Source organism: Sinocyclocheilus rhinocerous, unplaced genomic scaffold (genome assembly GCF_001515625.1).
Source record: "Sinocyclocheilus rhinocerous isolate Xijiao unplaced genomic scaffold, SAMN03320098_v1.1 scaffold257, whole genome shotgun sequence".
Classification (NCBI taxonomy): Eukaryota; Metazoa; Chordata; class Actinopteri; order Cypriniformes; family Cyprinidae; genus Sinocyclocheilus; species Sinocyclocheilus rhinocerous.
In genome coordinates this window covers 48,183-61,257 of record NW_015634026.1, presented here as the reverse complement: position 1 = coordinate 61,257, position 13,075 = coordinate 48,183, and the positions used below count along the sequence as shown (strand labels likewise).

The window sequence follows — 13,075 nt, the reverse complement described above, 5'->3', positions numbered from 1 at the left end:
TTTTTTTTTACAAAATTTTTTGGGATTGGATCAACTTTATTAAGCAAAATTTACATGTCACAGCAGCATACAATGATAATAAATAAATAAAAATAAAATAAAAAAATAATTCTATTATATTGCAATTGCTATTTTATTGTCTTTTCAGGTTCAAATAGCTTTATTGGCATGACAAAAAAAAGATATACCAATAAAAAAAATATGCACCAATAAAAATAATAAACAGACAAAATAATAGAGGTTGTCCCTTTTTTACAGCAAGACCTCACCTCCCTTGCAGTTATATTTGTACTTTCTGGAGTTTCATTTTGCAGGTATAAGAGTTTGACCTTATTTTATTGCAACTGAATAACTTTATTGCGGGCTGCAGGGAAAAAAACATGTTTAACATGAGTAATTTGTGAGTAATTAGGGCACGTGGTCATAAAGTGCAGCTCTGTTTCCACTTTATTTTATGAGCAGTCTTTCTACACACACACACAATGTATTTTTGCTAGTGCACTTTTTAGTTTCAAGCAATAAAATACATGTTTTAAATATGCTTGATATGTACTTGCATACAAACACACCTACTGTATAGATAACTGCATTTTTTCAAGCCGGTTACATGCATGATCTATGAGTTTGTGATGCACTTCTCCGTGGAGGCTGTTATCAGGTGGTCAGCGCACGTACGTGTCTTGTGGGTTTGTAACTGCCGGCGATGTGTCCCAGCTCTTTCTTGATCTCCCAGCGCTGTAGTGCTGAGGCCCAGGGCTCCAGTTCAGGGTCAAAAAAGCAAACGCGAGTCTAAAAACAGAGAACAGCCTTCAGGTCAGGAATAAAAACACAAAGACCAGAGATGTCATTGAGAGCAAGCTGAATGAATTTGAATGTCAAAAAATTTAAGTCACTTTGGATAAAAGCGTCTGCTAAAAGACTATGTAAAAATAGACACTTTGGACAAACATACATCTATATTTTTTCTGTATCTGTAATATAAACTACCATTTAAAAGTCTGAGTTTGGTAGAATTTTATGGGGAACATTTTTTTTTGAAAGATTTTATTGGGGAAAAAATACAGTAAAATCAGTAATATTGTGAAATATTATTACAACGTAAAATTTCTGTTTTCTATTTAAATATAGTTTAAAATGTAATTAATTTCTGTGATGGAAAGCTGAATTTTCAGCATCATTACTCCAGTCTTCAGTGTCACATGATCCTTCAGAAATCATTCTAATATGCTGATTTTCTCAGTGTTAAAAACAGTTGTGTTGCTTCATATTTTTGTGGAAGCCAAGAGAAATCTTTTGTAACAAATTTAGATTCATTTAATGCATCCTAAGTATTAAATTCCTTAAAAAATAATCTTACTGACCCCACACTTTTGAACAGTAGTGTATATTTATTTTTAATTAGAAAATTGTAAAGTGTATCAAAATAATAAATAAATAAATACATCCTTTTAAATTCCATTTTTAAAAAAAGCATTTGAAAATTTATTTTCTTATGTTAAAATTAAAATGCTTCTGTACAATTGATCATTGAATTTTTAGGAGCCTTTTTAATGGATCTCAACCAAATACAGTATAAAATAATTTTCTTGATTTTTTGTTTTGTATACCTGAATTTTGTATACCTATTGTATAGCAATATTTGCTACCTGAGCTGGAGTGGACCGTGTGGTGTCTTTCCCCGTCCTGCACAAGCTCTCTGTGAGTTTCTGTGGTTCTGTCTGGCCATTAAAGCTCTCAGATTTAGAGCAGAGCCCTCTGTGGTCCTCGTCCATGTTCTCTGTGATCTGAGGAACAGAGAAGCGGGATGGAAACGAAGGAATCAAATCAAAGGCGAAGAATTTTCCATCCTCTGGAGAGCTTGCATGATTTCAACACTGGCTGTGATCAGAGAAGGAGGCGGCAACGTAAAATCTGACACGGTTTCCAGCATCAGTTTCACAATGTTGGAACAAGAGACACGATCATTGGAAACACAACAGCATTCAGACTCAGTTTACTCAACAATAAAAATTCTCTCATTATATATCTCTATTATTATTGCTAGTGTATAAACGGATGTTGTTGGGGTTTGTTTACCTGCTGTGACTCCAGACAAACTTCCCCGAGTCTCACTTCTGCCTCATCCCTCTCGTCCTGGAGCCCTTTCAAACTCTCTTCCAGGTGCTGCACACAAATAACAGCAGCAATCAGCACAATACCCCTGATTATTCATATACATAATGGCAATTCTCCAGCACTTTGTTGGTCTTGCAGTATTGATGCCCTGAAGGGCGTAACAGACAGGAAAGATGAAGGGAACTGTAGCCTGCTGATACTGCAAGCTACAGAGGAAGGAAAAAAGAGATATGGAAAGAGAATCCTAAAGCAAACAAACTGAGAAAGAGATGAAAGAAGAAAAATGGACATGGGCAGAAAAGGAGGATGGGTACTTGTGGCTCCTGCTTCTACGAGTCCATGTAATTGCACATGGACCATAAGGGCTGAGGTCAACATTTGGGACAGCGCCACAGATTAAAGGTGAACAAGAGAGCGCTGACCCAGCATTTCTCCTGTAGCGTGTGATTGAGATCTCTTTCGGCCTGTAGCTCCCCCTGCTGAGTGGAGGACAGACACTGCAGCTCAGACTGGAGAGAAAGCATCTCAGAGCGCAGCTGCAGCAAAGACTGAGACTGAAACACACACATGAGATATCATCTTTAGCAGGGATTAGTCAGGATGTTCACTGTAGTCCAGCAAGTTGGTTATAGTCAGATAATCCCATTTTTTCTTTGGTTTCTAGTTCTAACATTTTTTTATCAGCAGTGCTTCAAAGGGTGAATTTAGAAATGCAACATTTTAAGCTGCTCAAGCTATTAAAGCAGTGATTGTGTACTAGTTCTCTGCCTTCAACAATACTTTTCAAGACTATTATGGTTAAACTTCAAATCAAGTTTGATGAACAATGTTCCTGTTATTATTTATTTAGCCTATTTATTCACTTTTTAACACCATGCCAGCATCAAGGCTATTTTCATGGCGATCTCTGAATAAATTATACAAGGTATACAATTAACAAAAGGTTATAAAAGACATTTCAGATGTACACTAGAGAAAAATTCTAAAATACATTCAGGTGATAAATTTTTAAATAAACCTGTTCCTGTAATTATGCATAATACTTAAATGTATTTTATTTTGCAAGGAATATGTATATGTAATATATAATAAATTTTATGTATAATATAAAGACTATAAAAAGCATTAGATTGAAAAGCACTCTAAATATAGCCAAGCAAATTTCAATTTAAATTAATTAAACTTAACACTTAAATTAATTTTATTGTGCTCAACATAATACACTATTAAATACATTATTAAAAAGTATTACCTCAAATACAGCATTTCAACACTTTTTTTTTTATATAAATAATGAAATATTAATATTAATGAAATATCAAGGTGACTAAAAGTATAAATAAGAAAGTTATTTTTTCCATTACTTTAACGAGCAAATAACATGTATTGCACTCGGAGGCCAACATTTAGAAATGATATTGCAAGCTTTTCTACTTATTGATTTGCATGGATAATCCACAAGGGGGCAGAAGACATGCAGTAGATCCTAGAAAAGTTTTTCTGGGGCAGTATTAATTATGTAAATGATGTAGAGGCCTTAGAAAGTCACTTATCAAATACCATACATAAATCATTTTATTTATGTAGTCACTCAAAAAAACATCAGCTATTGGATTTTGAAAATATTTGATTTAGCATAACCTTTAGAGAGGCAATTTTCCCTTGTTTGTATATAAACAGGTTTGAACATATACCTGTTCATGACTCCTCCTCTTATATTCGTCCTTTGCTTCTTCAAGACTTTTAATTTCTGCTTCCAAATCCTGTCGGGAAGGCAAAGACGATGTAAAAACTCAGTTTGTATATTCTGGGATGTTATTACTAGTGAGAGAGCCTGTATCCAGCACAGACGGAGGGTAAAATGACACACCTTGATTCTTAGAGAGTGATTCAGTGCTGTTCTGTTGCCCAGATACTGATTCAATTGAGACTTCTGATGGGATATAAGCTTCTCCAGCTCAGACACTTTCTCTCCAAGCTGCTGATTGGCTCGTGAGAGGTCACCTGACTTTGCCGATGCATCATTTAGCGCCTTCTTCAGCTATATAGAAAATGGGAGTAGTTGAATCAGAGTAGAACTGAATAAAATTCAAATGTGTTTATAAAGCATTTATATATACCGGTAAATGCTCAAAATTATCAAAATACATCATTTCTTTAACATTACCCTCTGTGCTGACTTTCTCCCAGAGTCTTTTTCCCTTTTGAGCAAGCTCTTGTGTGAATCTACATGTTCTGTCAATCCCCGAATCTCTGCCCTTGCATCTTTAAGCTCCGCCTCCCTGCTGATGCAGTCATGTATAATGTAAACTCAAGAAAACACGGAGGACATAAGCCATAAACTCACATTCCCTCACCTCTCGCTGAGGGTGTTTAATTTGTCTTGTGCATTGTGGTTTTCCTGTAAGGCCTGCTCTAAACTCTGGGAAAGTTTCCTGTTGTCCAGTTGAGCTTCATCAAGTGCTTTTTGCAAAGATTCAACCTTCAAAAATGTGAGCATGTAAACAATTAAACTCCTCGATCTCATCTCTTGTTTATTTGGTCATCAGAGTGTTTGTGTGCGTTAAACCTTCTCATTGTTCCTTGCGTCGTGATTCTCTAGTTCAGCTTCAAGCCTCTGAATCTCTTTCATAGCCTGCAGTCTGACAAACACACAACACACAGTAATGCTGGTTACTACAAACAATCACTGACTTAAACAAAGACCATGTTTACAGTAATGCACTTATAATGGAAGTCTATGGGGCAAGACATTCTCCAGAAACGAGCAAATATTTAAGCACTCTCATAATTGTTTCATACAAAAAAAAGTGTTACTTGAGCTGTGAAGTGCCTTAAATAATGGATTTATTTCCTATAAACTGTTTTTAGCTTCACAAGATGTTAACTGATGGACTGGAGTGGTGTGGATTACTTGTGGATTATTGTGATGTTTTTAACAGCTGTTTGGACTCTCATTCTGACGGCACCCATTCACTGCAAAGGATCCATTGCTGAGCAAGTGATGCAATGCTACATTTCTCCAGATCTGTTATGTTGAAACTGTATCTTGGATGAACTCAGGGTGAGTACATTTTCAGCAAATTGACATTTTTGTCTGAGCTATTTCTTTACCCATGGCTGACTGTGAATACAGCACTTCTGCAATGGGTTTGGGAACTAATGCTACATCCATCCCACAAGTCAAAAACAGCTGCCAGTGCAACATAAAAAATGAGTACCCCATTAAGTTGCAATGACCCTTTTCCTCTAATCAGATGTGTGTCCTCTTAGTCTCCTCACACACACCTCTCTCTCCTGAGTGTGTGTAGTTCCTGTGCTCTTTCTCTCAGCTCTGCATGCAGTGTTTGTGTGTTCTGCTGCAGACGAGTGTGAGACGACAGGACATTCTCCAGAGTTTGAGCTACTTCATTCTGTTATGCACAAAAACATAAAAACTTTTGAACTTTTTTAAATTCAGCTCATAGGTTTCAACTGTCTTTCTTTGAATCCCTCACCGTGTCTCTGTGCTGTTGCTGTAGTGCGAAGAGTTGCTCTTTTAATGTCTGATTTTCCCTCTGCGCCTGAGAACGAGACAGAAAGAGTATTAAATATTCAGTAGTTGACTCGTTGAAGGGGTCATATCATGCATTATTTATTATTTCATATTTATTCTTAAAGTCCTTAAAAGTTTCATTGCAAAAAACAACCATTATTTTGTTTTATGTCACCATTTTGCACCCTACGCCCAACAATGCTTTGCTGCTCTCGCACGGTTTTTAAATGCTCCATTATGCAATAACTCTTTAAAAAGCATAAAACAAGAGTTACAGAGTTTTAATTTTAAAATCAGCCATATCAAGAAAATAATAATTGGCTTGTCAGGTATCAGCCAGAATTGTAATACTGGTTCAGCACTACAGAAATTATGTGATATACAAATGAAGCATTTTTGTTGCTTAGTATATTAATAATTTTGTTTATTTATAATAGACTGTCAAACTGTTTGATCTCAAAAAATGTCCGTAAATCTGATTCCTCAGGATATGAGCCCTTTAATCAATAAACAGTCTGAACATTTTTACCAGTTCAGTTGCTTTTCTGCATTCATGCAGTTCAGTTTCACTCACCTGAGTGGCACAGAGCTTGTGAAACAGTTTGTTAGAGCAGTGTGTGTGTTCGTGTGTGTGTGTGTGTTTACCTGTGTGTAAGTGTTCTGCAGTGCAGTGTTGCTATGACAGTGTTGAGTACATTCTGCTTTCAATGTCTTCAGGTCAGCAGCCATCTGCTGCACTCGTGTCTGTGTAAACACACACACACACACACACACACACACACACACAGAGTCTGTTTATTTGAAGCCTGATGTGTTTCTGACATATAACGTGTGTGTTCATCAAGTGACTCTTCAAGCATCATTGTATGTCACACATACAAAATGTGTGTGTCTGTGTGAAACAGACCTGCATCTTGCCCTTCTCGTAGGCCAGTTTGTTCTTGCTGTCTGTCAAGTCCCAGACCATCTGCTCTACCTGACGATGAGTTACCTGAGAGAGAGAGAGATTTACAAGCGCACTTTCCTTTGACATGCATCTGACTCTGTGATCTTTTGATCTCAAACCTGCTGATGCTCCAAGGCTGCCAGGCTCTCCATCAGCTCCTTGTTCTCCTCCTTCTGTTTCTGCAGTGCTGAGTTCACCATGGTCAACTCCACCTGTCAATCACAGGGATGAAGAGGATGTTTATGGTAATTGCTGTAGTGGAGCCAGTGTAGCAGGTGAAATGAGCTCCATTTTATACCCAGCAAATGCAGGAGAAGAAATGAAGTTCAGTGAAAAAACTCAACCAGGAACTGAATTGATCTCCTGAATGCACTAGAGAAAGACTGGAAGTGACCTCACATTTGGTCAGCAGTACCTTGATCTCCGACAGCTGTGTTTCCAGAATGTTCTTCTCCTTTTCCAGCGAAATGACTGCAGAGTTCATCTGAGATTTGGAAATAAAGAGTTCATTAAAGCAATGGGCCACAAATGGTTGTGTGGCACAGTGTTTTTACAAATGTTAAAGGGATAGTTCACACAAAAATGTTTTTGTCACCATTTACTCACCTTCATGTCATAATCAAACAGATGATGGTCCCCATTGATTTCCATAGTATTTCTTTCCCTACTATGGACGTCAATGGGGACCAACAACTGTTTGGTTCTTCAAAATTCTAAATATCTTCTTTTGTGTTCAGCATAAGAAAGAAACTTATACAGGTTTGGAATGGCACGAGGGTGAGTAAATGATGACAACATTTTTCATTTTTGTGTGAACTATTCCTTTCAGAGCTGTTGTTAGTATGATGTGAAAAGAATTTCGGTGCTAGCGCACAACCATTTGTTGCTGTATTGCTTTGCTAAAATGGCAGCTTTTGAATAAATAAAAGTATGAATAAAAATAACAATATATTAACAATGAATTAGTAATATTAATAATTACAACACATTCTGTAATGTGTGTGTATAATGTATAATAAATAAAATATTGTATTATTATTTTTAATAACAATTTTAATACTTGTAATAATTTAATAATTGTATTATCATCCAATTAATCATGCTAATAATTATAATACATTGTATAATATGTATATGTATATTAATTATATAATTATGTATAATTTAATAAAATTTTGTATTGTTGTTATTATTATTATTACTACATTTGTTATTGTCACTGTAATTATAACAATTATTAATATTAATTTATTAAAAACATTTTATTCTTATAAAAAATTAATCACGCTAATAATTACAATACATTGAATATGTATATTAATTATATAATTAAGCATAATTTAATACAATTTTGTATTGATATTATTATTATTACATTTGTTATTGTCACTGTAATTATTACAATTATTATTAAAATTAATTTATTAAAAACAATATGCATGCTAGTAATTATAATACATTATATAATATGTATATTAATTATGTAATTATGTAGAATTTGTCATATATAATTGATACATATTATTATTAAATTTATAATATAATATAATATAATATAGAAAATATGGTACTACTACTACTAATAATAATAATAATAAACAAACAAAACAATGTTTCAAATGTGATTCATCTGGTCAGAATTTGTTTATCGGTTTCATTCATATACATTTAAACAACATCGCAGTCCTTTTCTTTGAACTTATAAAAGAACTTTCAGCTGACCTCACTCTTTATCTGATCATCTTTCACGGCACAGCTGAGCTCCCCCTGAAGCCGCTGGATGGTGCGTTCCAGCATCTGCTGATGATTGACAGCTGTCTCCTGGGCAACGGTGGAACTCTGCTGCAGTTTGCCATGATCTGCTTTCAGTGCCTCCCTTTGAGAGAAATTTAAAAAGCTGATGATTACAAACATTAAAATACTGATCTCATTTACAGTACATTATGTCAGAACTGTGATTTACAGTCATATTTTCTATTATGTTGTTTACTTTTGGTTTTCAAGGATCACGCAACACGTTGCCATCAGCCTAAATCTAACAATCTACAAGTGAGATGAATTTAAGTCAAAATATGTTAGCGTTTGCTTGGATACAGCGTTTGGCGTCAGCAACAAAAGACATAGGAAGCGTTTGTCTTTTTCCTGCTTTGGTTTGCGATCCACCCGCTGTGCATGATTTCTAGTAGTGAATTTGTTTGTGTATCTCACAGCTCTTTCTGCAGGGTGAGTTTCTCTGATATGGTGCCCTGTAGTTCAGCCTGGATGTTCCTTCTGGCTGTGTCTAAAAGCAGATCCTGCTCCTGAAGGTGTTTAAACACACGATCTCTCTCCGCCTGAACAAACAACACATTCCCAGCAGTGTGTGAGAGAAATACTGTCTCTATCAGCAGAACTTCTGTTCAGTTTTGCTATTACTGGCATATTTACTATTATTTTCCATCATTATCCTTCTGAATCACTTGTTTAATTCGTGCTAATTTGCTAAATACTGTTTAACTTTTACTATTATTCTTATTTTGTTTCTTATGACACCTTGCCAATTCCAATGTACAATTGTTTTTCATGCCATCAAATGATGAAGTTGCTGAATTGAAATACCTTAATTTTGCAGTGATGTTCTGTCTGTAGTCGAGTGTTTTCCAGCGTTAATGAATGATGTGCGGTGCTCAGCTCTGAACACTGAACCTCTAACTCTTCATTCAACACCTGAGAGAAAGAAAGAGGTTAACTTCTTACAATAACCTTCATTCATAACAAGCACACACATTTTTACATCAGAAAAGCAAAGTTTACCATGTTATTTGGCTTAACAAAGCTGAATGGATGGACAGATACATATGAGCCAGATGAATAACGGCCTGACTGTTTTTCACACATATTATTTGAATGACTTCAGAAGGTTATAGAACATATGAATGATATACATTACTATACAGTACTTTTATATGCTTTTGGAGCTTGACAGTTACAATTACCATCCTTTCATCCCTCCTTGAGTTTCAAAGATGATAAAGTCATATGGGTTTGCATATGAAAGGATTTTTTTTATTTTGGGTGAGTTATTCTTTTAATATTGCAGTATCAGTTTTTATTTATTCATTTATTTGGGAATATTGTAAAAGCCCATTTTTTAATAATTAAAAAGCTTTATGTAAATATTTGCAACACAAAAAATAAACAGAATGCAAGCCTTTTGACAAAACAAAAGTTGATTCAGTTTTATTTTCCAATGAAACATGTAACTTCATTATTCAAACAAAAGAACGTGTGCAGTTTTCACTGTCAACAGAATTGTGCTGTTTTTTGTCAGAAACACAGAAAAGCTCAGAGAAACTGGCAGAAAATTTATGATTTTTCATAGAATTTTTAAACATAACTGCTAATATTGTAGCAAAAAAAAATCTTTTTTTATTATAATATACAATAATTAAAATATTTTATGTAAATTTTTGCAACACAGAAAGCAAAAAACTAAAAACAATGCTGAAAAGTTGATCTTCCAGTGAAGTATCTTCCATGTTTTATCATTCAAAACAGTACAAACAGAAAGAACATATGCTGTTTTAATTGTTTTCTTTTGTATTTGTCAACAAAAAATCTCAAGAGAAACTGCAGGAAATTAATGTTTTTTTTTTCCTTTCACATACATTCTTCAATAGGTACAATTTAATTTCTTATATTGCAGCTCACTCTTTTCCCCTTGTCCCCTTTAGTATTATAATATATAATATTTTATATATTATATATAATATTAAGACAATTAGATTATAGGGGGGTAAGCACTACTTTCAAACAGAGATGTGACCAAACAAAATTGGGAACCATTGCTGTAATCCAAATTTGAACAATGGCAGTATGTTGGGTTTGTTGAGCTAACATAATTATATAATGCTAAATAGATCATGAGGGAGTGTGTGTGTGTGTGTGTTTGGTCCTGGTAAACCCTACGAACAATGGCAGTATGTTGGGTTTGTTGAGCTAACATAATTATATAATGCTAAATAGATCATGAGGGAGTGTGTGTGTGTGTGTGTGTGTTTGGTCCTGGTAAACCCTACGATATGGGGACAAAATGTCTCAAAATTCTGTAAGGGGTAGGTTTAGGTGTAGGGTTGGTGTATGGCGATAGAAAAATGCAGTCTGGACAGTATAAAAACCATTACGCCTATGGAATGTCCCCATAAAACATGAGTGTGTATTTGTGTACCTGGACTTGATCTGCAGCTGCTCTGAGGTCTCGTCCATCTCTGATGAGTCTGCTGTTCTCCTGCTGCTGTTTCTGCAGAGCCGTCTTCACACTCTAAACACACACAAACATCATGAGACGTGTCATTCCCGCCGTCAGTGTCCCTCTCACATGTTCTCGTACCTTGATCTCTTTGGTCAGCTGTGATATCAGAGTCTCCTTCACTCCTGAGAGGAAACAAAACACTTTAGTTTCACAATCAACAGACATACTGTAGTATAGACATAGTTTAAAATGTCCCATAATTCAGTATTTCTGACCGGATTGGTCTCGAAGCTCCCGACACTCTCTTTCCAGGCCCAGAATTAGCTCCTCCCTCTTCTTTAGCTCCGCCCTGTTTGCCTGTCCGTCAGTACGTAAGGCGTGACAGTCTGCTTGAAGAACCTCCACCTGACAAGACACCAGCAAACAGCGGGCAGAAAGCTTAAATTAGGCATTTTATGAATGTCTTGATTTGTTTTGGCCCGTTTTATCGTCCATCAGGTGAATGTCTGATCATTTAGAAGCAGCCTCTTCTCAACAAGACACATGATTCAAGATAATTTAAGTACATTTATCAATCAGATAAGAAGTAAGATCACGATCAATGAGACAATGTGAACCTTTACTAGTCTTTTCTTCAGTTTACCTGTCTTCTCTCCCTCTCCACCACTCTCTCCATCTCCTCCACTCTCAGCAGCAGTGCATTGTGGGATTGCTCAGCCTCCAAGAGTGCTGTGGTCTCCCGCGCCATCTGCTCCTTCATCTGTGAACAGTTTCAGAGGTCAAGAACTATCAATTGATACAGAAATAACTATTATACTTATGACATTATAAAGATTCATTGGTTGAACTGGGAAAAACATTAATATACACTCTTTGAAAACTCTTTGAAAATTGTTGTTATCGTAAAACATTTCTGTTAATTAAAATAAAGAAATCTGAAAGTGAAATTAGGCTGATTGGGTGAAAAGGAAACTTTTTTAATATGAACTTGTAGTTCTAAAATTAATAACTGAAATAAAACGAAAATAAAAACTAATATTAAAATATTTAGGAAAAAATAAAAACAAACAAAGATGACAGATGCACATAACAGAATTACTAAAAATGTATGTAAAATTAAAATATAAATGAATTCAAAAATAATCATTAATTTATATATTAAATTCATTAATAATTAATTAGGTGAAAACTATAATAGCATATACATGACACTAAAAACACTGCTTAAAATATTTTATATATAAATAAATACTAGTTTCCATTTCACCTGAAAACTGAATGGGTTCATTTAATAATCTTTACACACAAACATTTCATGCAGTCTCTTAATTAATATGAGCCCATAAGCTGTTTTACTTTAGCAGAGGTGGTGTTCTCCAGCGCCTCCCTGAGTCTGAGCACCTCCCGCTGCGCCTCCTGTCTCTGCTCACAGGCCTGCTGCAGCTCATCCTGTAACTGCAGCACCTCCCGCCGTGAAGAGCGCTGCTCCTCCTCATGCTGCTCCTGCAGTGCGGTTAATCGCTCGTGCAGATGCACTACACACAGAGGGAAATTACAAACACTGGAAACTGCTCCCACAGATGCACGCTGACAAAATTAGTGTAAAACTCTCTAGCACACACACGTTTGCTTAGTTATCTTAATGGGGACATTGCATAGACTTTTCATTGTTTTTATAAACAGCTAGTTATAAACTATACTATAACTACACTAAACAAAACAAAAAATACTATACTAAAAAAATGACTTTATTCAGTTTATGTTATACTGTTTTTACAGTATAAAAGTAGATTTTGGAAGATTTTTTTTAGGTTTTGCTTACATCTTGGTACATTTGTCACTACAGGTATTTATTGCGATATAAAATAAAATATACATTTCTGAAATGTTTAATAAACCTTTAAAATAAAGTTTAATAAACCTTCAAAACTAAATAAGTAACAGTAAAAAGTTTTGAAACGATGAAAAAAAACAGGGATGTTATATCGGTACCACAGTGGTTATCAGCCTATATACAGTATCTCACAGAAGTGAGTACACCCCTCACATTTTTGTAAATATTTTATTATATCTTTTCATGTGACAACACTGAAGAAATGACACTTTGCTACAATGTAAAGTAGTGAGTGTACAGCTTGTATAACAGTGTAAATTTGCTGTCCCCTCAAAATAACTCAACACACAGCCATTAATGTCTAAACCACTGGCCACAAAAGTGAGTACACCCCAAAGTGAAAATGTCCAAATT

General features: G+C 35.1%; 1 protein-coding gene across 3 annotated transcripts in view; it reads right to left on the bottom strand.

Moving 5' to 3' along the window:
• Positions 1 to 90: 90 nt before the first annotated feature.
• LOC107745175 (coiled-coil domain-containing protein 150-like) overlaps positions 91 to 13,075 on the bottom strand; it is a 15,663-nt gene continuing 2,678 nt past the window's right edge. The window contains exons 3-25 of one of the 3 annotated variants that reach the window (XM_016559022.1): positions 12,184 to 12,362; positions 11,471 to 11,587; positions 11,103 to 11,232; positions 10,966 to 11,009; positions 10,804 to 10,896; positions 9,195 to 9,302; positions 8,805 to 8,929; positions 8,319 to 8,472; positions 7,012 to 7,080; positions 6,716 to 6,808; positions 6,558 to 6,641; positions 6,296 to 6,394; positions 5,613 to 5,678; positions 5,404 to 5,528; positions 4,685 to 4,757; positions 4,473 to 4,597; positions 4,283 to 4,400; positions 3,986 to 4,156; positions 3,810 to 3,878; positions 2,538 to 2,669; positions 2,077 to 2,163; positions 1,647 to 1,784; positions 91 to 789 (exon numbers count right to left, since the gene is read on the bottom strand). In XM_016559022.1, the coding sequence (XP_016414508.1) occupies positions 655 to 789; positions 1,647 to 1,784; positions 2,077 to 2,163; positions 2,538 to 2,669; positions 3,810 to 3,878; positions 3,986 to 4,156; positions 4,283 to 4,400; positions 4,473 to 4,597; positions 4,685 to 4,757; positions 5,404 to 5,528; positions 5,613 to 5,678; positions 6,296 to 6,394; positions 6,558 to 6,641; positions 6,716 to 6,808; positions 7,012 to 7,080; positions 8,319 to 8,472; positions 8,805 to 8,929; positions 9,195 to 9,302; positions 10,804 to 10,896; positions 10,966 to 11,009; positions 11,103 to 11,232; positions 11,471 to 11,587; positions 12,184 to 12,362 (2,534 nt within the window). In that variant the 3' untranslated portion in view covers positions 91 to 654. The remainder of the gene's footprint in view (positions 790 to 1,646; positions 1,785 to 2,076; positions 2,164 to 2,537; positions 2,670 to 3,809; positions 3,879 to 3,985; positions 4,157 to 4,282; positions 4,401 to 4,472; positions 4,598 to 4,684; positions 4,758 to 5,403; positions 5,529 to 5,612; positions 5,679 to 6,295; positions 6,395 to 6,557; positions 6,642 to 6,715; positions 6,809 to 7,011; positions 7,081 to 8,318; positions 8,473 to 8,804; positions 8,930 to 9,194; positions 9,303 to 10,803; positions 10,897 to 10,965; positions 11,010 to 11,102; positions 11,233 to 11,470; positions 11,588 to 12,183; positions 12,363 to 13,075) is intronic. The other 2 variants (XM_016559023.1, XM_016559024.1) reach the window with 2 other exon arrangements.